At 35.8% G+C, this 27,690-nt stretch overlaps 1 protein-coding gene and 1 long non-coding RNA gene across 5 annotated transcripts; both read left to right on the plus strand.

Annotated features, from left to right (window-relative positions):
• Nucleotides 1-343: 343 nt before the first annotated feature.
• On the plus strand, nucleotides 344-27,690 carry LOC149802448 (uncharacterized). Of its 4 annotated transcripts, none has more exons than XR_016419913.1 (4): nucleotides 344-559; nucleotides 15,683-15,770; nucleotides 27,173-27,193; nucleotides 27,672-27,690. It is a non-coding gene; the product is annotated as an uncharacterized LOC149802448 (long non-coding RNA). The 4 variants fall into 4 exon arrangements; XR_016419914.1 differs by lacking the exon at nucleotides 344-559 and adding an exon at nucleotides 10,977-11,430; XR_016419912.1 differs by lacking the exons at nucleotides 27,173-27,193; nucleotides 27,672-27,690 and adding an exon at nucleotides 16,291-17,131.
• Nucleotides 11,624-13,037, plus strand: LOC149802449 (uncharacterized). Its single transcript, XM_089951284.1, has 2 exons — nucleotides 11,624-12,262; nucleotides 12,881-13,037. The coding sequence occupies exon 1, from the start codon at nucleotides 11,875-11,877 to the stop codon at nucleotides 12,187-12,189; it is 315 nt and encodes a 104-aa protein (XP_089807410.1). The 5' UTR covers nucleotides 11,624-11,874; the 3' UTR covers nucleotides 12,190-12,262; nucleotides 12,881-13,037.

Below are 27,690 nucleotides of genomic sequence, written 5' to 3' on the forward strand. Positions count from 1 at the left end.
GCAAAGGAACTAATACATCTGATACAAAACCTCTTAAGTTCGGTTACCGAAGTGTGCGACAATTGGGCCATGTACGTTTAATTACAAAACAAGCCGCACAGTCTATTCATATCGCTAGTCCTACATATAAGACGTATCACATGTTTTGACGCCCAAAACATAAATATTAGTCTCGATGTCTTCTTACACGGAGGACTATTTATATCGCTTGACACGGTGACGCAATTTCTTGCGAAAGAGCGCAACAACTTGGGATTCCGAATTGTTGGGTTATTCCAAATTGGAGCCCAACACAGGTAAGTAGAATATCTAACCTTAGATACTAAAAGTCCTGGCTGGCAACTATTTAAAATTGCATCAAGCTCTCTAGTATACAGTGCTTTTCTAAATTATCACAGATACATGGCTTGCAGAATGAATATGAAAATGACCTTCGGACATGATAAATAAATGTGTGACGGGCTGAACTAGAACCCCGAACTTTGGGCCGAAGTTACTAGACGCCACCCGGTTACGTGTGGTATAAAAATAGACATAATTGGAAAACAGGTTCAAAATGGTAAGTAAAAATATTTTCCATACTAGTCGATATCTAAGCATTTTTTAAATTATAATACCTTTATATGTAGGGAACATATACGATTCCCCGACCTCATAAATACAATAGTTATTCTTTAGTTTTCATCTTAAAGCATTTTAAAACTCCATATGGATTATTTACAAATTTCATATTGATTATTGCCAAATTCCATATTGAATTTTAATTTTATTCCATATGGACAACCTACAGATCTCATGGACTAATTTGCATGTTCCATGGGATTTTCCATACGGAGTACGTAAGGAATCAATAACATTTCCATATGGATATACTTAAATCCATAAGAGTGGTTCAGCTTTAGAATAAAAATATCTATATGGATATTTCTGTAAAAGTACGTCTGGATTCCATATCCAACCCATATGGCAAATTTCGTACGGGTACAAATGAGACAAATATGATACAGAACCCGAACGCCGGTATTTCAGTATATCAGCTCAATAACATATAAATGATATATTGCCAAACATGAAGACTCGAAATGTACAAATGTTACAATTCTCTATAATTATGACTATATGCAAGAGTAGAATGAGTATATTGTTGTTCGTCCCAAGACGTGCCAAGGGCTTTTGTTAGTTGGTATGGGATCAACGTTAGCGCCCACCTTCATGCACTTCATGTACTGTGGTCAATCGCTCACTCACTCGCTCACTCATTCATGTCAAACACGCACTGGGTCACATATAGAGTAGAAATGGATAATTTTATTGTGCCATAGTAAAATAGGCATAGTAGCTTAAATAAAGATAATTATCCAAAGGTTAAATATATTCAGTAGTTTACATATATTTGGATATGTTCTGTTCTGAACTTAAACTTCCGTCACTTGTAAAATACAACTCTCTGAACGCTAACAGGCAATTTCTGTTCCAGTACTTGTTAATTCTTTAAAATCCGATAACATGTGCCAAATTTTCTCCAAAATCTTTACATGAATTGAACACGATCTTTAGAGATGCTTTGAAAATTCATCCAATCTTGGTTATAGCTGGTGTAAGTTTTACATTATGAGATGAAAGTAGTACAAGCTTGAAGGTGGAAACTATCGAGGAATGAGGACTAATCTCTTCCTTTGTGTTAAATTGTTACAGATTTGACCCCACAGTTATCTGTCCTTGTCAAATATTATCCATTTCTTTTATAATGTGCCCCTGTGTGACGGCATATAGCATACTGAACAATGAGACAGAAAATAAATGTAGTAAATTTACCTGAAGACACAATAGCATAATTCATGTGATGAATGTAAACGTTTCTTTATACATGTCTGTATAGTGACATTTTGCAATTCTGGCATCAGTAAGAGGAATATTCATTTAAGAACATGTATACTGCATTGATAAACCTTCTGGTGTGAATCACATCTGACCGTGGAAACACTTTTGTACCCTCTAAGTGTTGTTATTGTATGATGCATAAACTTTGTTTGCTATGAGCAGCCATTGACTTGTTTGGGCTAATGAACGTCACTCTTATGTTTTATTATAAGTATTATAACAATTCTCCTGACTGGTGTACTCAAACTTGTATGTAGCTCACCATTGAAAGTTACATCCATAACTGTAGTTCATTGTAGTTATATGGTCCTTAAACATGTGTGAAATAATCTCCAGGCTGTTAGATTGACTGTATGGACCTTAGACATGGGTAAATTAATTTCCAGGCTGTTAGACTGACTACATCGGCCTTAGACATGTGTGAAATTCCAGGCTGTTACATTGAGTACATGGGCTTTATACATATGTGAATTAAACTCCATGCTGTTAGATTGAATATAAGGATTTATACATATGTGAATTAATATTCATGCTGTTAGATTAAATATAAGGGCATTAGACATGTGTGAAATAATATCCAGGCTGTTAGACTGACTATATGGAGCTTAGACATGTGTGAAATAATATCCAGGCTTTTAGATTGACTATATGGTCCTTGGACATGTGTGTGTTACAGCACGTGCCTTCTACTCACAAAATAGGCGACTACTCACAAAATAGTTGAAACAAGTCCAGTATTTGTTATAAGAAATTGGGTTTTATTGTGCATGAGGTTGATAAGTGGAGATAGATACATTTCTCCTGCTTTTTACACCCTGCAAATACAATAAAAATACATTTAATACAATGCTAAGTAATACCGTCATCAGTGCATTATTGTTTTGCATGTATACATTCTGTTTACAGTACATTCAATACGGATAACTTACTACACCATATATTTATTAATTATCGAGAGAGAGAGAGAGATAGTGGACCAAATAAACTTAAACAAAACATTCAGTGTGTAGAGCAAAAGTAGAGAGCAGACAGACAGACAGACAAGCATATAGACAGAATGATAGGCTCAAAAGTATATTCAGGTTGATAACCTATTAAAGGTACTAAAATAAATCAACATAAGTTCTAGAGAAATATAGAGAGTACATATAAAATAAACCGTTACATTAACCATATTATAAATCTATTTACCTTATCATATGGGACAAAGGCCAAGTCACATTTTCGTTGAAGCAAAAGAATCATCAGGCACCTTTCTTACTGCAATGCCATGACTAGCACCCTTCAGAATCTCCAACGAAATGACCATCACTAATATGCCGTTCATGCTATGTTTATACAGATAAGTAGCAAACTAACGAATCAGAAAGTTACTTACCACTTGTCGTACAATAGAACAATCCAGCATGAACAGTAATGAGGGTAGCTTCATTGCTCAGTGTACAAAACTCGAACCGGTAATACTGGTTCAAGGTTGCCCAAATAGCTAAACATGTGTAAAATGAAAATAAAAATAATTACAACTGATGACTTTATTTCACTCATCAATGAACATTAATACATCAAATAACAAAATACTTACTTCTGCCTAATTAAAACATGAATATATGAAATTATAAAATACATGCTCCTGCTACATGTGAAATAAACTTCAGGTTGTTAGATTAACAATATGGGCCTTATATATGTGTGAAATAATCTCCAGGCCGTTAGAATGACTATATGGACCTTAGACATATGTAAAATAATCTCCAGGATGTTAGAGTGGCTATATACGCTATATACATGTGTGAACTAATATCCAGGCTGTTACATTGACTATACGGACTTTTGATATGTGTGAAATAATCTAAAGGCTGTTAAACAGAATATATGGACAATAGACATGTGGAACATAATCTCAAGGTTGTTAGATTGTCTATATTGTCCTTAGACGTGTGTGAAATAATCTCCAAGCAGTTAGATTGACGATATGGACGTTAGACATGTGTAAAAAGTCTCCAGGCTGTTAGATTGACAAATTGGACATTAGACATGTGTAAAATAATCTCCAGGTTGTTAGACTGACGATACGGACCTCAGACATGTGTAAACAAATATCCAGTATGTTAGATTGACAAATTGGACATTAAACATGTGTAAACAAATTTCCAGGTTGTTAGACTGACAAATTGGACATTAGATATGTGTAAAAAAACGTCTCCAGGCTGTTAGATTGACAAATTGGACATTAGATATGTGTAAAATAATCTCCAGGTTGTTAGACTGACTATATGGCCATTAGACATGTGTAAACAAATCTCCAGGATGTTAGATTGACAAATTGGACATTAGACATGTGTAAAATAATCTCCAGGTTGTTAGACTGACTATATGGCCATTAGACATGTGTAAACAAATATCCAGGATGTTTGATTGACAAAGTGAACTTTAGACATATGTAAAATACTCTCAAGGCTGTCAGATTGACTATATGGAACTTAGGCATGTGTAGAATAATATCCAGGCTGTCATATTGACAATTTTGACCCTAGACATGTATGAAATAATCCCAAGGCTGCTAGACTGACTATATGGACGTTAGATATGTGTAAAATAATCTGCAGCCTGTTATATTGACAATTTGGACCGTAGCCATGTGTGAAATAATCTCCAGGCTGTTAGACTGACAATCTAGGGTTTAGACATGTATTAAACGATCTCCAGGCTGTTAGATTGACTATATGGACCTTAGACATGTGTCAAATAATCTCCAGTCTGTTATATTTACAATTTGACCCATATACATGTGTAAAATAATCTCCAGGCTTTTGGATTGACTACATGGACCTCACACATTTGCAAAACAATCTCCAGGCTGTTAGATTGACTATATTGTACTTAGACATGTGTAAAACTTCTCCACGCAGTTAGATTGATTATATGTGCCTTAGAAATGTGTAAACTAATCTCCAGGTTGTTAGATTGACAATTTGCGCCTTAGACACCTGTGGACCAATCTGCAGGCTGTTAGAATCGCAATATGTACCATATACATGCATAACATAATCACCAGTCTGTTAGATTGACCATATGGACCTTAAATATATGTACAATAATCTCCAGGCTGTTTAAGTGAATATATGGGCCTTAGACATGTGTAAAAAAATCTCCAGGCTATGAGATTGACTGCATGGATCTTAGACATGTGTGAAATAATCCCCAGGCTGTTGGATTGACTATGTGGACGTTAGCCATGTGTACAATACTCTACAGCCTGTTAGATTGACAATTTAGACCTTAGACAAGTGTATAAAAGCTCCAGGCTGTTAGATGGACTATACGGACCATAGATATGTGTGAAATGATCTCCAGGTCGTTAAATTGACTATATGGACAATATGCATGAGCAAAATAATCTCCAGGATGTTAGACAGACTTTATGGAAGTTTGACATATGTAAAATAATCTACAGCCTGTTAGATTGACAGTTTGGACCTTCGCCATGTGTACAATAATATAGAGGCTGTTAGGGTGACAATCTAGGGTTAAGTCATGTATAAAGAGAATCACCAGGTTGTTTGATTGATTATTTGGACCTTAGACATGTGTAGAATAATCTACAGGCTGTTATATTTACAATTTGACCAATAGACATGTGTAAAAATATCTCAAGGCTTTTGGACTGACTACATGGACCTTACACATATGTGAAACAATCTTCATGCTGTTAGATTGACAATATGGTCCTTCAACATGTGTGAAATAATCTCCAGGATGTAATATTGACTATATTGTACTTAGGCATGTGTACAATAACCTCCAGGCTGTTAGATTGACTATATGGGCCTTAGAAATGTGTAAAATAATCTCCAGGTTGTTACATTGACAATTTGCGCCTTAGACACCTGTGGACCAATCTGCACGCTGTTAGAATCAGAATGTGGACCATATACAAGTATAACATAATCACCAGTCTGTTAGATTGACCATATGGACCTTAAATATATGTACACTAATCCCCAGGCTGTTAGAGTGAATATATGGGCCTTAGACATGTGTGAAAAAATCTCCAGGCTATTAAACTGACTATACGGACCTTATATATGTGTGAAATAATCTTCACGCTGTAAAATTGACTATAAGGACCATAGACATGTGTACAATAATCGCAAGTCTGTTACATTGAATATATGGGCCATAGACACGTGTAACATAATCTCCAGGCTGCCTATATAGAACTTAGACATGAATAAAATAATATGCAGGCTGCTAGATTGACTATATGGACCTTAGACATGTGTAAATAATACCCAGGCTGTTAAAGTGACAAGCTGGGCCTTCTACATATATACAATGATCTACGATGCTGTCCGATTGACAATATGGACCATAGACATGTGTGAAACAATATCCAGGCTCTTAGAATAACTATATTAACCTTAGACATGTGTGAAATAATCTCAAGACTGTTAGATTTACTAAATGTTCCTTTAACATGTGTGAAATAATATCCAGGCTATTAAATTATGTATATGGATCTAAGACATGTGTGAAATAATCTCCAGGAGGTTAAATTGACAATTTGTAAATCTGTAAAACAATCTCCATGCTGTTCGAATGACTATATGGGCCTTAGACATATGTAAAATAATCTCCCTCATTTAGATTGACTATACGGATCTTAGGCATGTGTAAAATTATATCCAGTCTGTTAAATTGATTATATGGACCTTATACATGTGTCCAATATACTTCGGGCTGTTATATTGACAATTGGGCCCTTACACATGTGTTAAATGATCTCCAGGCTGTTAGATTGAAAGTTTGGGCCTTCAACATGTGAGAAATACTATCCAGGCTGTTAGATTGACAATTTAGGCCTTGGACATGTGTGAAATAATCTCCTGACTGTTAAAATGACAAGTTGGGCCTTTTGCATCCATAATACGATCTCCATGCTGTTAGATCGACTATATGGACCTTAGACATTTGAAAAAAAAAATCTTCAGGCACTTAGATTAACTAGGTGGGCCTTAAACATATGTAACATAATCTCAAGGCTGTTGGATTTGCTATATGGTCCTTTGACATGTGTGAAATGATATCCAGGCTATTAAATTACGTATACGGACTTTAGACATGTCTGAAATAATCTCCAGGCTGTTAGATTGATTATGTGTACCCTAGACATATGTAAACAAATCTCCAGGCTGTTATATTGACCATATCGACCTTAGAGATGTGTAAAATAATCTCTAGGCTTTAGATTGACTATAGAGACATTAGCTGTGATTAAAAGAATATCCAGGCTGTCAGATTGACTATATGGACCGTAGATATATGCAAAATAATCTCCAGGAGGTTACTGTTACAATTTGGGTCTTCTTCATCTGTAAAATAATCGCCATCCTGTTCGAATGACTATATGAGCCTTAGGAATATGTAAAATAATCTCCCGGCTGTTAGATTGTCTATTTGGACCTTAGACATGTGTGAAATAATCTCCAGGCTGTTAGATTGACTATATGGTCCTGAGACAGTGTGAAATAATATCCAGGCTATTAAATTAAGTATCTGGACATTAGACATGTGTGAAATAATCTCCAGGCTCTTAGATTGACTATATGGATCTTCGACATGTGTAAAATAATCTCCAGGCTGTTAGATTTGTTATATAGGCCTTAGACATGTGTAAAAGAAGCACCAGGCTGTTAGATTGACTATATGGGCCTTAGACATATGTGAAACAATCTTCAGGCTGTTAGTTTGAGTATAGGACCATGTACATGTGTGAAATAATCTCCAGGCTGTTGGATTGACTATATGGTCTTTAGACATGTGTGAAATAATCTCCAGGCTATTAGATAGACTATATGGGTTTAGATATGTGTAAAATAATATCCAGGCTGTTTGATTTATTATATGTTCCTTAGACATGTGTGAAATAAGAGCCAGGTTATAAGTATATGGATCTTTGACATGTGTAAACTAATCTCCAGGCTGTTATGTTGACTATATGGACCTTAGACATGTGCAAATTAATTTCCAGACTTTTAGATTGACTATATGGACTTTATACATGTGTAAAAAATTTTACAAGCTGTTAGATTGTCTATATGGACCTTTACATGTGTAATATAATCTCCAGACTGTTAGACTGACTACATGGACCTTAGACATGTGTAAAATAATCTCCACAGTTAGATTGACTATATCGACCTTAGACATGTGTAAAATAATCTCCAGGCTGTTAGATTGACTATATTGGCCCTAGACATGTGTGAAATAATATGCAGGCTGTTATATTGACTATATGGGCCTTAGACATATGTAAAATAATCTTTAGACTGTTAGACTGACTGTGTGGGCCTTAGACATGTGTAAAATAATCTCTAGGCCATTAGACTGACTATATGGGCCTTATACATGCATATGTGCACGCTGTTAGATTGACTATATGGGCTTTATACATGCATATCTCCAGACTGTTATATGGAATATATGGCTTTAGAGAGCTGTACATTTCCAGGCCATGATACTGAATATATTAGCCTAAGACCTCTTTTATTCTGAATGATATAGTTCTACAGTACCATTCTGCTATAAAATGGTATAAAATTGGTTTTGTGTTTGAATTGCAATTCAATTTGCTGTTAAGTTTTCATAATTGCAACCAAATTATCATTGATGGGGACAACGGATGAATTTCGTCCTTGCTTTTCAGATAATTTTGTTAATATACATCAGGCGGATAATACAGATGCTAATACGGGTCTATAGTTCCCTTGATCCCTGTCTTAAATATACATGTATGTGTAATCTTTGAATATTTCATGGTGTATGGAAAGTTACCACTCATACCTAAGTTTGTAATGGGTAGTAATGACTTTGTTATTACTGGTGAACCAATTCTGAGAGTTTATGGACCATTATGGCATCCAGATAAAGAATGTATTATTACTCAGCTATCTGATCATATCAGAAACCTCAGCTTTAATAACACAAAGCTATTCAAAATGTTTATCGTCAGGAATTTTACCTCCTGTAAATGATTCAAGGCATCAAACTTAACTGGTGTGTTAATTCAGTTTTGAATGCAGTAACTGGAAAGCTTTGTGAAGAAATTACTGAACATTTCAACAATATATAGTATAGATGTTGCCATGTCATCAATTAGCTTAAAGTCAAGTGGGAAAACAACTATTCTTGTCTGAATTCACCTCTTTTATATGCTTCCACAATGTCTTATTACTCTTATTTTCATCAATAGCTTGTTTATAATATACTTATTTGGCCTTATCAGTTATGTACATAGCTTTATTCCTCCATTTTCTTTCATGTCCTTTCTATGATGTATGAACAGTTGATCTCATTCATATTTATAAATGATTGTTAGCACACCTCTATGAATTAGTGCTAAGGTACAGTATTGTAGCACCCCATTATTGGCACCAACACACACAAAGGCATATATACACTCTAACTGAATGTAAAACAATTTTTCTTCTTAGATCCTAGGCAACAGTTTAGAATGGTTTCAAAACACCTACCCCAAGAAGATAGGGCTGAGGGGCTAATGTTTGTACATGTATATTAGCTGTTCCATCCTTGGTTAACTTTTTACATTTAGGTCTGGTGATATACGTGGGGTCATGAAACTTGGCAAGGGATGTATTTTTATCAATATTACACCAACCCTTTACAAGTAGGACACTGTGCCACATATTTAATAGTTGACGAACATTTGATTAGCTTGGTCGTTTTGTGGCTAAATGTTTCATCTTTAAATTGGATGTCTCTTACTATACATTGTATTAAGAAAGGTGAATGTGTTCTATTTCACATTTTACTGGCGTAGGTCAAGTTTTGCATTAAGCCAATAGCTACATAGGCTTTATGCATGACATACAGTATTATCCTATCAATGAAACATGGTGATGAATGTTGATGAGCTCTTCACCCTCATATCAGTTGCGGGTCATTATAGGACACACGGAACTAATTCAACTCCAATAGGAAACATATGGAAACACCATCATATTCAAAATTCAATAACTTAAAATTTGTGAGTGTTGATGATGAGACCTATAATTCTCCATGCACATCTAACCTGGTTGCAAGCTTATGTGTGGAGAACACCATATGAGCCGCGGCATTTTGTTTACATACATGTGCATGAAACACATGTTATTGATTCTGCACCAAATGAATCAGGTGCTACTTTCATTATTGAGTACTCCTGAGTCAAGCCTGTAAAAAGACTAAAATTGCATCAGTAGAAATTTGTCTATATTTTTTTTAAAATTACATATAGGATAAGCTCTCAAAAAATATTTTTCCTAAAATTTTAATTTTCATTATTAACCAACTATGGACCACCAAACCCGTAAATACTCTATTATTTCTTCACCCATTTCTAGACTGGTTCACAGTTCTTCCGTATAATTAGTACCGTGTGACCTATAGCCCATATGATGCACTTTTGACTTGGATTCAGTTGATGACCATACACAGATGTTCCTCGCATGTTATTTGTATCATATTATATCTTGAGTTATGAAGCTTGATGAGTGGATGCATCTTGAATAGTTTGTTCACCTTTGTAAAAAGAAGTCTTGGTGACATATTTCAGACATAAGTGACTTTGTTGAAATTTTATGCTAAATGTTCATTTACTGTAGGCTATATATTTTACAGTCGTGAACCTTGACATTTGGATCTATCTATGTTATTACTACAAATCTTTTTTAATCAAAGATCCCAGTGACCTCATGCTTTACCAGCTTTGATTAACATTGTTGTGCCCATCCAAGTTACTTTACTATTTATTTTGGCCATATGGCTTCCAAAGAGTGCAGATTAAACTTTATAGTTGGACTAATTTTACCTAGATTACATTCTTGAAGTTATAGATAGATAACATTATTTCATCAGCTGCCATTTAAACTAGCAATTTAATTTCATTTTAGTTTATAAAACTTCAGCAGAAAATGACCAAGTTGAAAATATTTCAAACGTTAAAAAACAACCCTTATAAATGTAACGTGAGAACATGCACATATGTTTTCACACCAGTGTTCATCTGTTCAAATCATAGTAGTCACTGATGCAGTGGCGTCGCTAGGGGGGTGCGGGGGGTGCGGACCGCACCGGCTGACACCATCTCAGAGGGGTGACACCAAAATGAAAAATTGCAAATTTTACAGAGCACACACTGCTCGGTCTAGTCGGATTTCATAAGCGGATAACCGATCATAGTTAAATACATGACTAGCAGGCACAGCAGTGGCGTCGCTAGGGGGATGCGGGGGGTGCGGACTGCACCGGGTGACACCATCAGAGGGGGTGACACCAAAATGACATCACTAAGGATTCTGTATGGTCTGTTACGGAAGGAGGACCATGGGGGTGACACCATGAGCTACCGCACTGGGTGACACCAACCCGAGTGACGCAACTGCACTAATGTTATGGTTGAATAAATCGGCCTTGCAGTTACATGTTCAGGACTGATTCAAAATGTGAACTGTGTTGGACTTTGTCACCACTTATAAAACCATGTGTGAGGTATGTTATGTGATATGTGAAATGTTTGTATTTTATGACTTATGAAGTGTGTGTGGAAAGTATAGTATAATGATTAATATACACACTAAACACCCACACACTTGCACACTTACCAGGTTTAGGTGGTATGGTACATTTTGTATAATAATATAATTCCAATTTTTATGAAGGAAACGGATTGTATGCAATATGATTGGATGTAAATGGTCACGTGATCCTGATCTGGAATTGTTTACACATCGGTAAATTATGCGACTGCTTTCGGTTTGCAATATAAATAAACAATGCAGACACGTCATTGTGAAACGATTGTTTCATCTTTAAAATTTGAGTTCAGCAAATAAATAGAACTTATACCCTTTTTATACATTTTTCAATCTTCTTTGATTGAAATTCATAGTTTACTATACAATTTAGCGTTCGTTTGCTACATAGCTGAGCAAAATGGCCGATTACGGTGATTTTTCACTGCAATTTTCTGCGGAGTTTACTGAACAATTAGATGACAAGGAATTAAAAGAAATAATAGCAGCGATTGATGCAAGTGGAGATGGATTTGATGATATTGCGATGGATGGTACAAGCGCTGAAAATGAAATAGAACAGAGATTGACAAACTCCCTCACAGAGCACCCCATGACCGCCGTCACCCTAGCCATATACAAGAACGACACTAATAGCGTGGGAACTGGGACAGTCGATTTTGAGGCAGATGAGGGAGATAAACCAAGATTCAAGAAATTATCGGAGGAGGACTAGAAAGTTACTGAAATAAATCAATACTCGGAGGCTACTAAACGAAACACAAAATGGGGCAGTGGCGTTCTTAATGGTAAATATTTTAATTATCTTCATATTTATTTACTAATTTTCAAACGTGTGTGGATGTTCGTGGCATGGTGTGAATATGAACACTTATACACAAATACAAACAAATATTTATGAGACCATTATTCAAAGACTGCATAAAGTTTATAACTGTTAAAACTACAAGAAGAAGATAATTAGATTTTTACATGAAATATCTTTGATGGATAGATTTTGAACATACATAATAACATATCGCATAGTTTGTTGACATGACAATGTTATCACGATATCTCCAACAATGTGACTAAATACCATTGAAAAATGTACATTATAATCCATAAAGTGATTATTTGGCTAAGTTAAATTATTTTGGATGTGTTGTCATTAACGAAAAAGAAATTACATAACTCTTTGCGTTGCTATTCTTTTTCTCGAGAAATAAATCTTCCGTATAAATTTGAAAGACTTTAATGTTGAAGGATAAAATTACTTATGTCACCATATTACATACATAAATCCCAACCATAAGCAGACAAAATATGCACCAATTGCAATACATGTTGTCCTTATGTGTATTTAGAAATGATCTTGCCAAGTGTAAGAATTGTATTGCTATGAATATTTTTCTATTTACTTACAGCTTGGTGTATTGAAATTAATGGATACAAAATTGACTTCAGCACAATCAGACCAGATGAACTGAGTGGCCACTTAAGAAGATTCTACGCTGAGGCCCAGCCAAATTTTTTATCATCAAGGGTCACAAAAATGCCAGCCAATCAGGTGCAAGAATATCACAAGAATTCCTTGAAAAATGTTCGTGCAGCCATAAACATATACTTGAAGGACAATGGAAAAGTTATTGACATTGTCAAAGACAAAGAATTAAAAAATTATAATTCATTGTTAAATACAAAACTGAAATTGAATTTAAAATCAGGTATTTCAAGGCCAACCCAGCATTACCAAGTAATTTCACTGGAAGAATTAGGAAAAATTAATGCGCATCTTCAAACATTTGACCCTGTTGCCCTTCGATTCAAAGTATGGTATCTGCTGGCTATTCATTTTGTGACCAGAGGTATATAATTTCACCATCAACTGATCCCAACTTCCTTAAAATTTGAAAAGGATGAATATGGAATGGAGTACATGACTCTTAATCATAAAACACTTCAAAGAAAACCACCAAGGTGGTGTTGATGTAAAGCTTGAGGAAACATCAGACAAAAGAATGTATGCAACTGGCACAAACACTTGTCCAGTGAAATCTGTAACAAAATTCCTTCAGAAATGTGACAAAGCAAGAAAGGCCTTATTTACGCAATGCAGTCAGTAAAGAATCACTAAGATCTCCTGAATTTTCTGACAGATGGTATACTTGTGAACCGGTCAAACCAAAGCAGTTCTCCTCATTCAAGCCAGACATCTGCAAGAATGCAGGAGTACAACGCTATACAGGTCACTCAATCCGTGCAACAGCAATTCAGGCTATGAGTGATGCTGGGTTTGCAACCAGAAATATTTTGTTTATGACAGACCACAAACATGAGGAGTCCCTAAAAACTTACAGTCGACGACCTAGCACTGAACAAGAACAACTAATTAGTTCAGTTTGGGAAAATATAGCTAATGATGGTCAAGATCTGTCTTTATCAGACCCTAACACCCCCTTTTCACTTCAGATCGAAGTCAGCAACCATTGATAAAGTGTCCAGTCCGAAGTTCGAACACTCTAATCGCTCAGTCCTTGCAGTACTCCAACACTCAACAATGCAACCAAACAAAACATATGGCCGGTTTTGAAAGCAACTCTACATTTAACAACTGCACATTTAATTTCACATTAGATAAATGAAAGGTTCTTTTTAAGTATAAACGCTCTTGAAAATGATTTAAAAATGGTATTCCTGTCCACAATTTATTTAATTATTACCTTTATTTTGGTAAGGCGTAATATAATCTTGTTCATATTTCTATGTTGTTCGTTGATAAATTAATAATGATTTATGGTTTGTTTGTAAATTTCATTGAGCAAACTTGTTCTATACCTATCAGTTGTTATTATGAAAGGTCATTCTCATCTGACGTAGCAGATAGGACTGGCTAAAATTAAACAAGAATGTTGTAAATAAACGAAATGTGTTGTAACCACTGGTAGCCATGGCTTAAGATGTAAAGTATGGCTTTTCTGAATAAACGTAACTATGACAGTAGTCACATTTCATTTCACATTAGATCACTGAATGGGTCTTGTTAAGTATTAACACTGTTGAGAATTGCATAACATGTTATTCCTGTATACAATTTATTTCATTTTTACCTTTATTTTAGGAAGTGATAGCATCATCTTGTTCATATGTCTATGATGTTTATTGACAAAATCCATAATGATTTCAGGTTTGATTGGAAATTTAATTTAGCACACATGTTCAGTCCGTATCAGCTGTTATTGTATAAGGTCATGGTCATCTGACGTAGCAGATGGGACTGACTAAAACTGAACAAGAATGTTGTAAATAAACGAAATGTGTTGAAACCATCGGTAGCCATTGCTTAAAATGTAAAGTATGGATTTTCTGAATAAACGTAAATGTGACAGTAGTCAGTCTGTTCTTGTGATACTGTACTGGTTATGTATAATGGGGCGATGTGAAGCGGCGAATGAAAGGAAAGTGCGCGCTACTTAAATTCGAGTGCATTATTGATGGAATAAGTTGATTTGACGGTAGAAAGGATGAAATTTGAATTATACGGATTAAATGATCATGGTTGGGTATTTATCGATGTATAAAGTTTACATAATCACTCACAAACCTAACATAAAATCTTTCGGACTCTATTTGCTTTGTGAGTGATTAGGCAAAATTTACACATCGACAATTACCCAACCATGATCATTTAATCCTATAATAAATGTTAATTGTTAGCTTTTGCTTTTAAATTCTTGGTGACTGAATTTGCATGTTATGCATTATTTCAGAGCTAAGATTGTGGTGGGCTTAAAAAAATTAACAGTTTAGGCCTATAATGCACAAATGTAACTAGTGGTGTTCATGTACAAGTAATGGTTATCAGTTAACTTATATACCAAGACAAATTTAGCTCGGTATATCAAAGTGTACCGGTAGTCAGATTCTAACTTTAATCATGAGAACATGGATCTCATTTATAGAATTGTTTAAGTATTAGCGTTACAGCCCTTTCATATTCTGTATTACACTTCATCTTGCTGAAGTTTCAATAAAGCGTTAGTAGAAAGAATAAGTTCATATTCCATAATAACCTCACCTTGCACATATCTGGATTTATGCTGCAGTCATTTGTGTGTCAGAATTGAGTGGAAACCTGGTAAACAGGTTACAAATTTTACTTTTTTTCACAAGAGAGACGTCATTTTACTTGCTTATAGTGACAATCATATTTTATTCTGTTGTTTCAGGTAGAAAACCAGATAAATATGGCGAGAACAAAAAAGATCGCACTGTTGCTTTTGATCACTTTAATTGTATGTGCACTGATTGGGGCAGGTAAATGTTTTGTGATATATTAGTGCTGTACATTATATATAGTATATGAATTTATGAATGCATCTACATCAAATATACACAATCCCTTCTTTTGAGAGAAATACCAACAATTATCATTTTTGACAGATATCTACACTTCTCCATACTGCAATACAATATTGAAAGTTTCATGAATTATTTTAGCAGCAGGGAGGATATTTGACAGTATATTGTCCGTGCCCTGCCTCTCCCTTGATTGAGCCATTATGCTTTCAGCCAACCCAAAGTGAACACAAATATTTATTTTTAAATCTTGTTTCACCACCACACTTAGCAATACGTCATGTATGTTTAAAGAATATATAGACACAAGCTACAGTCCACCCTTCTTCACTGGCTAAGGTTAGAAATTTATCGGGAGTGCTTAGATTAAAATACATATATATATTTGATAATTGTCTGTTAGTGGTATCGATGAAATGATTCAACAAGAAAATTTAAAAAGAGATGACTATATAAAGCTTGTCCCTTTTATCCTCAGAGTGGAGTGGCAGTGCACAATCGCTGGCAGCAGCTCACATATCAGAGGTGCAAGAGCATAGTGATGCAAGAGATGAAACACTAGGCTTGATATTAGGCACACCACCCACCTTCATACTGGCCATGCATATGGAAGTCGCTAATGATGAGAAAACATCTGAGCAGATTATTTAACTAGTTGAATTGAAATATAGCCTGCTTGCGAGTAGCTCTAAAATATTGTGTTGTTTCCTACACAGGCAAAATTATATAGGTCCTCCAGTCTAACCAAAGACAAAAGCAGTGCTCATAAGGACAGGGCTCTTAGGAACCAAAGCTTCCAGATCAAATACGCATGAAATTCTCAAAGGGTACATTGTTTCTCAGAATAAGCATTGCCGTAACTCACCTCCTTTTCATATTCTGATCAGACCGGTCATGTGTGGCATAGCGGAAGGCTAGACTTTTGTAAACAAGTCTGAGGCAACAATCCTCATCATTGCAATTACCTTGTGAAAAGGACTGCCTGTCAAAAGTCTGCTCTGACGTACTTTAAAGAAACCATGTTCTGTTGAATTTATTTGTATTCATCCGCAACTGAGTGGCCAAAAAAGGATGCCCAGTATTTTTTATTATAACATTGATTAAATCAAATTTGTCCCGACGCACATATACATTTTGAAAGTAAACAAAGCTTTCTCTGAGTTTGACTTGGACTATATTGTCAAATCATTGATGTGTCAAAAGATTGCTGTTTCACAACATGTAATATCTAGAGAGCACCATAGTATCTGTATTAAACTTTTTGGAACGTATGTTGACTCGTAAAAACAGGTAAACAAAATCTGCTTTCATTTTTCAAGAATTTGGACTTGTGATGAAAACGACACTAATACCAGTAAGAAAGAAAAAAACACAAGCACAGAATATAGGCAAACATTCAGTTTGACTCCGGTGATATTTATTTGAGAAATAGTTCCTACACCATACATGAATTCCTCTTCACAACAGTTCATATATCCAGTTTTGAGCTTCATGTACTTATGTACCATGCATATACCAAGATTAATTTGTCTTTTCTATAGAGCCCACATTATATCCAATGTTAATTCATTAGGGTCAACTATTTAGGTTTTTACCACTATTCACTATATTATTAATTAATGAATTTATTTTGTATCTTTTGCAATTCTGTTATATGGTATGCTTTTTCATTCCTTTGTTTCAAGTAATGATCATAATTTTAGTTTATATATATATATATATATATATATATATATATATATATATATATATATATATATATATATATATATATATATATATATATATATATATATATATATATATATATATATATATATATATATATATATATATATATATATATATATATATATATATATAGACATAAAATCTTGTCTTCACTGAATAGCATGCATATAAAATGCTTGGTCAGGTTTTACAGGAACTATCATCATATATAGGTTTTAGACAAGAGTCTACTGTAATAATGCTATTCATATAGATGGCACAGACAAAATAATCAGATGAATAGCATGATGTATTCAAATTATTGACAGGGGTATGACCCTTTTATCCCAGAAATAGCATAGTGCTGCATCTGCTCAGGGAAAAAGTAGATAAGCTTGTGACGAAGGAAAAGGCAGCAGAGAGTGGGGCAGGAATTTTACCACTTCGGCACTATTCAAACTGTGCATCCCAAAGTCTCTGTGATCGTAACAAGGTTGCAGCGTATCCTACACCTCATACCAAAAACCCTTGACTTTTATTGGTATCTTCATCTTCACGATGCAAGGAAGAACATAAAATGAACAATGCTTTGCGTGTCTTTAGCACATTTCGCATCAAAGAAAAAACTTACTTGGACATGGAAACCTTGACATTATACCAGGATACCAAGCATGAGGTGATAGCGTGATCAAAACCAAATGACATACACACAAATACAGCCATATTTCTTGCCATTAGTATGACAGGCAAAATGTTTCTCATTCACTTCAAGTTTTTTGTTCTGGGTGATGGGGAAGAGAAAGTGGAAAATGGACGGATGATGTTAAGACTTACCTAGTGCCGGTTTAAGACAGATGAGTTCAAGAACAATAATATATGACATGTATATACCCCATTATTGAGCCTGAGACGAAACTCTTGGCCCCTTTGACCTGAACTACATTGTGCAAAGTGCAGTAGAACACTTTGAAAATGACCTCAGAGGTCAAGGACATATTGAAGACTGTTTGCTAGAGCTTAGTGGGAAATGTGAGTGCACAAGATAAGTGGAATCATCAAAGACATTGCCAAGCTAGTAAAGATCTTTAAGCATAAAGTTATAATGAGGGACACGTCAATCAGTAACATAACTGCAGCGATTAAATTGTCGAACTTTCACTCAATCAAAGTCACAGACAACAATGGCCCTGCCTGGCCAAACCATCTTCACTTGCTAGTGCTTTTTTAATGATGCTGCTTCAAGTGAGTATTTAAAGGGCAATACCTGGGATACCATTCAGCATATTATGGAAGGTGAGCCAGACGCAACTTAGGTTCTTGGTGGAGGAAACAACAATAAACTGGACCTCAAATATGCTGGTGACCAAAGTCTTTAGCATTAATTAGGTTACCACTAGTTTTACTTGAGAGTAAAATGGCTGGAAGCCTGCCCCTGGAACCGTGATGGAGGATATCCATAAGACATGCGTCAAATTTGGATTTGGAATAGACCAGATGATTACAAGGTGTCCTGTGATTGTGAGTCATGACAGTCCTTGCTGTCACCCAATTATCCCATCTTGGTTTGGATGACACATTAGCAAGCCTAAAGAAACGGAGGCTGAATAAGATGACAGCTGCTGGACTTCCCTTGCTCCGCTTTGGACTATGGTACAAACAAGAGTTCTTACACACCTTGAGGTGACAGAAGCCAGCATCTCTTAAAAGAAAGAGATCACACTGAGACAGCCAGAGGACACAAAAATTGGTTGCATTATCATGGGGATATTTGTAGCTATTATAGCGAAATGGCTGCCAGCACATGCTGGATGGTTACTGATTGAGATGAACTGGACCTGCTGGAAGACCAACTGGCTTTTGATTACGAAAATGTGCCCATGATGACTTAATTTTGCACACTATATCACTCAGAACTGCAGTACACCTCCTGGTTCCCATGCTTGCGTGTTGTTCCGAAGATAGTAGACGACTGTACAGAAGTGGTTCTTGTAACACCATTTGTGGACAACACAGCCATGGTTTCACTGTCTTTTGCGACAAATTGTTCAGTAATCATACATTCTTCCATATATTCACTTCATGTTAACCTTGCCTCTGCATCCACTCAAGGGAAACTTGGCTAGCTGTGTTTCGCTGATCAAGAAAGCCTTGTTTCATAAAGGCATATCAGGACTAGATGCCATTGTCATACTCGACTCATGGAGAGAATTTGCAAGGAAACAATATTGAACACATCTCCAGAAATGGTTGCACTTTTCATTTCGGAAAAATATTGATCCAATTAATCCACCTGTAAATTGGGTCCTGGCTTTCCTGACAGAGCTGTTAGACTCTGGTTTAGGTTACAGCTCCATCAACACTGCCAGATCTGCTATGTCTAGTTTAGCTAAATTGAGTAGCAATGTTGACCTAGGTAATAATGTGCTCATAACATGATTTTATAGGAGTTTGTCTACGTAGGCCATATTTGCCAAGATATGGCATAACATGGGATGTGAGAACTGTGCTTCAGCATCTAGAAAAAATGTTTCCCTTGGGAAACATTTTTTTGAAACAAGTGACTCAGAAACGGGTGATCCTGTTTGTCTTACTTTGAGGCCAGAGATGCCAAACTTTGCATGTCATACATATTGATGATATTACTATTTTTGCCGATAGAGTTGTTGTCAGAGTTAGGAACCTTTGGAAGCAAACGAAACCTAGTCAAGATCACAAGCGACTTTTTCTGCGCATCATGATAAAATACAATGTATATATAGTTGAACTTTACAAGAATACGTCAGTGTAACTTCTTCCCTTCGAGGAAATGAGAAGAAGAAAAAACAATAATAAAACATATTGATAATCACACAACTTTCTTTTAGAGCTGTTGCTAAAAGCACCATAGCTAGATGGATCAAAAATGCTATTATTGCAGGGATATATATGTCCATTTATGGGGCTCACAGCAGTAGAGCTGCATCAAGTACTGATGCAGCTAAAATGAAACTGTCTTTGCATACTATTATTAGGACTGTAGGATGGAGAATTGATTGCACTTTTCGCTAGTTCTATAATAATCATGTTTCAGATAGCTTAGATTTCAGCATTGCTTGGAAAGTCTCAGCGATAACGAATTTTGATTCAATCTCAGATGATTATATATTGTTTTTTATAATTTTATCTAGTATCACAAATATACATTTTGCTTTATTTTTTCTTCATTGTTGTGCTTGGATGAATAAACTCTGAAATCTCGTGGGATCCCGAGGCACTTACAGGGGAATACAATTTCACAATTAAACACGACTTACCAAAGTCGCAGTTTGATTGGGATTTTATGAACTTATAAGTACCTGAGCTATCACATGCCCACCCATATACAAATTAATTATACTCATGTATATACCATCCTATTGTTGTTCTTTGAGGCATCCAAGCTGATCATGCTCTAAAGACTGACTCATCACGTTACCAATTCCATCTCATGTGATTCTCAGGCACCTACAGGTTCATAAACATCCAATGAAACTGTGACTTTGGTAAGTCTTGTTTAATTGTCAAATTATCTACACTCGGCATGTACCTCTTCGTGTCTCACCCAGGTTGAAGCATCAGACTGACTGTACCAAGGGAATTGTTGTGGTGCCACTGGTTAAGCCATGGCTTGACATGTGAGATTTTGGAGGCTTTTGACAGATTTATAACCACTGCTGTACCTTTCCAGTAAATTGTGGTTTGGATATTGCCATGGTCTTAGTATCCATTGCGTTTGTGGTTTTAACAAGTTTAACAGTTTGCCATGCTATATCGTTCTGACCTACAAATTAATAGTTCATGCACCATCTTATAAATATGTATAGGCAGTATAGTCGAATATGGCAAGTCCCACAATGTCATATATAGTTTTATATTTTTGCTGCTTCGGTGAGGGCATGAAAAAGTTGGAAAGCTTTGGCTCATTGCCAGTGTCGGGGATGATGTATGTTGATTTGTGACAATGTTATACGTCATTCACATTCTGTTTGTCAGCGTACCAAGCCCATCTTGCAAAACTATTCTGTCAACAGAAGAAAGCAGCCTTCCGCCTTATCTGCAGATCCCTCTAGTGCAGTCTCCGAGACATACAAAATTAATGGTGGATAAACTTTGCAGAAAGAACCCAGCTGTACGCTGAGAATGGTGACTACAAGGGGTCCTTTGAAGCGCTTAAAGCAGTATATGCACCTTTTCCAAATACAGAGCCCCCCTACGGAGTGCAGATACCCAAGAGCTACTCACTGACAGTGAATCTATCCTGAACCAATGGTCAGAGCACTTCCACACCCTCTTCAGCACTAGCCGTACAGTCCATGAGGCAGCTATTGTTCGCATCCCACAACAGACACCTAAAATGGAACTTGATGAGGCACCCACACTGCAGGAGACAGTAAAAGCCATGTAATAGCTGAAGACAGGAAAGGCTACAGGAAAAGATGATATCGCACCAGAGATATAGAAGAGAGGAGGCCTAGCTTTGCAGACCAAACTCCAGGAGTTCTTCGTTTGCTGCTGGGAGCCAGGGAAACTTCCACAAGACCTTTGAGATGCAGTCATCATCACCTTGTACAAAAACAAGGCGGAAACGTCTGACTGCTCACACTACTGTGGGATAACTCTGCTCTCCGTTTGAGGCAAAATCCTTGCCAGAGTGTTGCTAAACAGATTGCTGCCCATCATTACAGAAGAACATGCTGCAGAGAGTCATTGTGGCTTCAGAGTCAATAGGGGCACAACTGACTAGGTGTTCGTCCTGAGACATACCCAGGACATATGACGAGAATAAAACAAAGGACTGTACATCACATTTGTGGACCTGACGAAAGCATATGATACGATGAGCAAAACTGGACTGTGGAAAATCTTTGAAAATCTCGGCTGTCCTCCTAATCTCCTTCCGATGGTCATCCAACAACATGAAGACCGACCAGCTTGGTCAGGTTAGAAACAATAACGACCTGTCACAGACCTTCCCCATTGCAAATATCATGAATCAGGGATGCGTATTGGCCCCTACACTGTTCTGAATCTTCTTCAGTATGACGAAAATGACATCTATATCCGATTTCGTACTGATGGGAAACTCTTCAACTTAAGGCAATTTCATCCCACACAAAGACCTTGGAAAAACTGATCAGATAACGTCTCTTTTCAGAAGACGCCGCCCTTGTTGCCCAAACGGAATCTGCTTTACAGCGCGTAACGTCCTGCTTTGCAGAAGACTGACAGCTCTTTGGTCTTGAAGTCAGCCTAAAGAAAACTGAGGTACTTCACCAGCCTGCTCCCAAGGAAGAGTACCGACCACCAAGCATCTTTATTGACCAGACAGAGCTGAACGTAACCACCAGTTCACCTTCCTGGGCTGTATGATATCCTCTGCCAAGATCTCCAAACGAAATAGACAATAGACTGGCCAAGCCAAACAGCGCCTTCGGCAGACTCTATAAACGAGTCTGGTACAACATCAGTCTCAAGAGAGATGCAAAGATCAACTTCTAAAGAGCTGTCGTACTAACCAACCTCCTATATGGCGCCGAATCCTGGGTCACATACAGCCGCCACCTCCGCCTCCTTGAATGATTCCATCAGCGATGCCTCCGTACCATCCTCAACATCCACTGGAGTGACTTCGTCACCAACACTGAAGTCCTCAAACAAGCAGGTATCACCAGCGTTGAGGCCACGCTCATTAAGATACAGCTTCGCTGGGCAGGGCACGTGTTCAGGATGGAGGATCATCGCCTGCCAAAGATGACACTGTATGGTGAGCTGTCAACTGGCCCCCGTGATAGAGGGGTACCTCGAAAGAGATATAAAGACTCCTTGAAAAAGACCGTCACCACTTGTGGCATCGATCACCGCCAAAGGGCATCAGAAGCTGCTGACCGTGAAAGCTGGCGACATGCAGTTGACCAGGCCGCTTCCACATTTGTATAAAACAGACGGGCAATCTTGGAGGAAAAACGATGGCGAAAAATAAACTGGGAACTATCGGCAGCACCCACCACAACCCAGACATTCCCCTGCAGCCTCTGTGGACGGACGTGCCTCTCACGTATTGGCTTGTCAGCCATAATCGCGCGTGCAATATGCATGGACACCCCCCTTCTTAATCTCTGCAAGCGAAGTCAAGCCAACAACAACCTCAATTTTGAAGCATCACTTATATCATTGAAAAAGAGTTACTAGGTAAATGAAACAGCTATTACTGACTGGCCAAATGTTATCGGGAAGAATGCGGTTTGGTAGAAACAATGAATAAACCAAATTCTGCATCTGATATGTTTGGGAATAAGCAATGATTAACGTGAAGCTAAGCAGGAACTGCACTGTGTTAGTATTCTACATTACAGTACAGCCTGGTCTCCCGGGTAAAGTCAAACCGGCCCATGATTAATGAAGACTTTATTTGCCTTTATTTAATTTCATGTGAGAAATCAGAATATATGCATATGCAAAATGATAACAAAATCAATCATAGTGTTCTGGAACAGTTTAGTAAGTGTTTGGACAGAGAGAATGTATATTTTTACATGGATATACGTCTTAGGACATGGGATAATAATTGTTTCGCGTGCCAAGATTTACAGCCATTATGATAGTCAACAATTTATTTAAACTACAATAATCTGAGCTAAAATCTCATCTGCATATATGACGCAAGTTTATATATATATATATATATATATATATATATATATATATATATATATATATATATATATATATATATATATATATATATATATATATATATATATATATATATATATATATATAGTTATATAGTTATATAGTTATAGGTCTATAGTAGTGTTCATAGACCGTGTCCAGTGTCACGGATATTTTTTTAAATAAATAACACCCTGCCCCCTCCCTGAATTCAGTCACAAATGCATGATTTAAATAATATTTTAAAAAATTATATACAAGGTATTATTATTATTTTTAGAAATTGTTTTCTGATTCAGAGTTAAAAATTTTGTACTTTAAAATAACCACTTGAATTGGATTTAATAGGTCAAGTTCCTTTTTAATTGCTATACTACGCTAGCACCATTGTTTTGTCTAGCTGAGGAGCACATATAATTTACAGTGCAATACATTCTTAGTTATATATCGGTTTGCCAATGCTTATAAATTGTTCATGCATCCTCACACCTCTCACCGTTGTGTCGAATTGTATTTGTGTTAAGGGGTGAAACAAATCCGTTTTAATAGCATAATTACTATCCTGTCGCTATTGCTTATCTATCTATTTTCATGCCGAAAACGTACTGTCCGTATGATATAAATACATCTTCCCAGAGCGGAGAAAAAGTCAGTATGACCCTTTGACCTTTTGCACACCATTCTGCCACAGGCAATGCGCAGAAGTTAAAGGTACCTATACGTAATATTTTTTCACTGATGCCATGGTATACATGCGTCTAAAGCCGTTGTGACCGAGAAATTATGCCTGTGGACAATTAATATACTGCAGTAAGATTTCTCTCCTTTTCTACAGTGTTTAATAATTCTCAGTGTTCCTGGATTCACCTAGATCAACATTACTGTAATGAGAAATACAAATTTTAGTCACCATGTATAATTAATATTGAAATTTTCACTTTCAAATATCATTGCTTTGTTGTTTTCTTGTGGGAATTGAATATGTACAGTTATTATTACAGTAGTTTAGTTTTACAAATCCGATGTTAATGCATGAATCATTTTAACATGGGTAATGCACGCATAATACACAGTGAATGCATGTGAATGACAAGTAATCGATACACACTGATATACTCAATCATGCAAAGTACATGTGATACAACATACACTTCATAAATTTCTGCGGTGAGTTTGGAAAAAAGAACTCAAGTTTCATAATGTTTTAGGGTGTTATAAGAAAAATGAAAGTAACAATTATATTTAATATTTTAAATAATTAAAACCTGACCAATGATTAAATGAGGATGCATAACAATCAATTATTATATATTATTGCGTGCTTACGGAGGAGTCCCGCGTAAATAATTGTCTGCATCCCAGATAAAATCTTTGCATCCAAATACGCATGATTAAGCATTTACAAGACCTCTGTGCTGATTTAAATTCAGCTCCAATTTTATTTGATGATATTTTTCACAGCTTTGGTTTGCTGCCAGAAATTGTGTGGATGTTAAATTACACTTCAGAACAAAGAAACTCGTGAATTTATTGAAGGGTTGGGCTGGACAATGACTTTATTATGGATGCATTAATAATGACCTTTCTAAGTCCTTTGACAGTCTTCTGCACAACTGTATCATTACAAAATGAAAGCCTGTAACATTGTTCAAACATGAACTAATTCAACCTTCAAATAAGTACCACATGGCTCAATATTGATGCACTCATATATCATATTGACGTTGTTAATTGCACTGCATGGACAACAACATTCATCAATGCTAATAAAATCACCATATTTTACATCCATAAATATCCAAATAATTTATTACAGGGAAGATACTGACTGCTTTGTAGCCAACACGAAATATGCAGGCAATTCCTTGGGAATTTCAACTCAATACACATAATATGTTCAGCTTCACCATTGTTGACCATGAAATATGCTATGAGGCTGTGCAAAACTTCATCGACATGATGGAGTAGAAACTGCTAAATTTTATGAATTGTATATCTATGTCAAAAGCATCAATACAATTAGACATCTCGTAATATCTAAATGAATGAATGTCCACTAATACTCAGCTATTGATTTACAAATGCTTTGTTAACTTATGTCAATTTTCAACTGGTTCTGATTTTTTGGCATTGCCATAGGAATTAAACTTCTAACAAAATGAAATAAAAAATAAAGTATAGGACATTGATATCGGTATTTAATGATTTGAACAGCTCATTAACTCTCTGATAAGAAAAGTAAAACTTTCCTATTCTACATATTAGTAGATTGATAATTTTCAATGTGTAGGATATGTTAAAAGGAAACACCTGTTTGAGTAGTATAATAACATCCATAAACATTAACTTTAATCTTACCTAAAATTTAGCAATAATACGAGTCGTAAATTTCATAAAGTGTGGTAAGTTCTCTTTTAAATCTGACACCCACTGAATCTGGGACAGACTCAAATGAACAAAGAGAAATACTTGATTTCATAGAATTGTCAGTCTGATTTACACGTCCGGGCCTCACTGTGAATGTGATCATATCGTACTTTTTAGCAACCAGCATCAGTTCACCTTAAAGAACACACATTTCTCCAAACTTTCTTTGATTTAAATTTGTTCACACAGAACATATTTTAATTGCTTACTTTCTTAATAATTTTAGTTTAGATTTAATGTCTAATTTTAAAAAAAATCTTGATATTTTAATTAATAAATATCGCCTATGTCCTTGCTTTGTTATAAATGGCCTTTTTACATACTTTATAACAGCAATAAAACTCACTTTCTTGCCCATTTTTATTTACATAATGTACAAAATTTGGTTATAAAACCTCTTCATTTATATACCACTTTTATCGTAACCAGAACATTAGAATCCTTTTCTTGTTCCATTGGCATTGACACAAGCACATTATAATTCACATGTGTGACATCAGCTTTTTATTGATTATTGTTGTTTGTCTTTTCAGCAGGTGGAGGAGGAGGATCAGGTAAGTTGAAATCAATTTTTAGTTCCTGTTTAGCAGTCAGTGTCAGCTGACCTTAAAGATCATCACACATTTTTCCATACATTGTTTTTTTTTTTAACCTTGCTCCCAGAAAGCGTATTTTAACTACTTCATTTGTTATATAATTTTTGGTTAGCTTCAGTCTCTAATTTCCTCAATTCTTGATATTTTAATTAATCAATATTGCCTATGTTCGTGGTTTGATAATCATGGCCTTTGTACATACTTTTCATAATGGCAAGAAAGATTGATTTCTTGTCTAATTTATTTATTTATATTTATATTTATTACATAATACAGAGAAATTGGTTATGGAAAGTCTTGATCTATACATCACTTTTTTTGCCTAACAAGAGCTAAAAATGCTTTGCTTTTCCATTGTCGTCGACACAAGCACATTATAATGTACCACTGTGACATCAGGTTTTTCTTGACTATTTACATTTTATCTTTCCAACAGGTGGAGGAGAAGGAACAGG

The sequence above is a fragment of the Sinohyriopsis cumingii genome, chromosome 3 (assembly GCF_028554795.1).
Source record: "Sinohyriopsis cumingii isolate HCF-2022 chromosome 3, ASM2855479v2, whole genome shotgun sequence".
Lineage (NCBI taxonomy): Eukaryota > Metazoa > Mollusca > Bivalvia > Unionida > Unionidae > Sinohyriopsis > Sinohyriopsis cumingii.

What these genes read in the sequence shown, in the direction of transcription:
- LOC149802449 (XM_089951284.1), top strand. Translation starts at nt 11,875, where the DNA reads ATGGCCGATTACGGTGATTTTTCACTGCAATTTTCTGCGGAGTTTACT.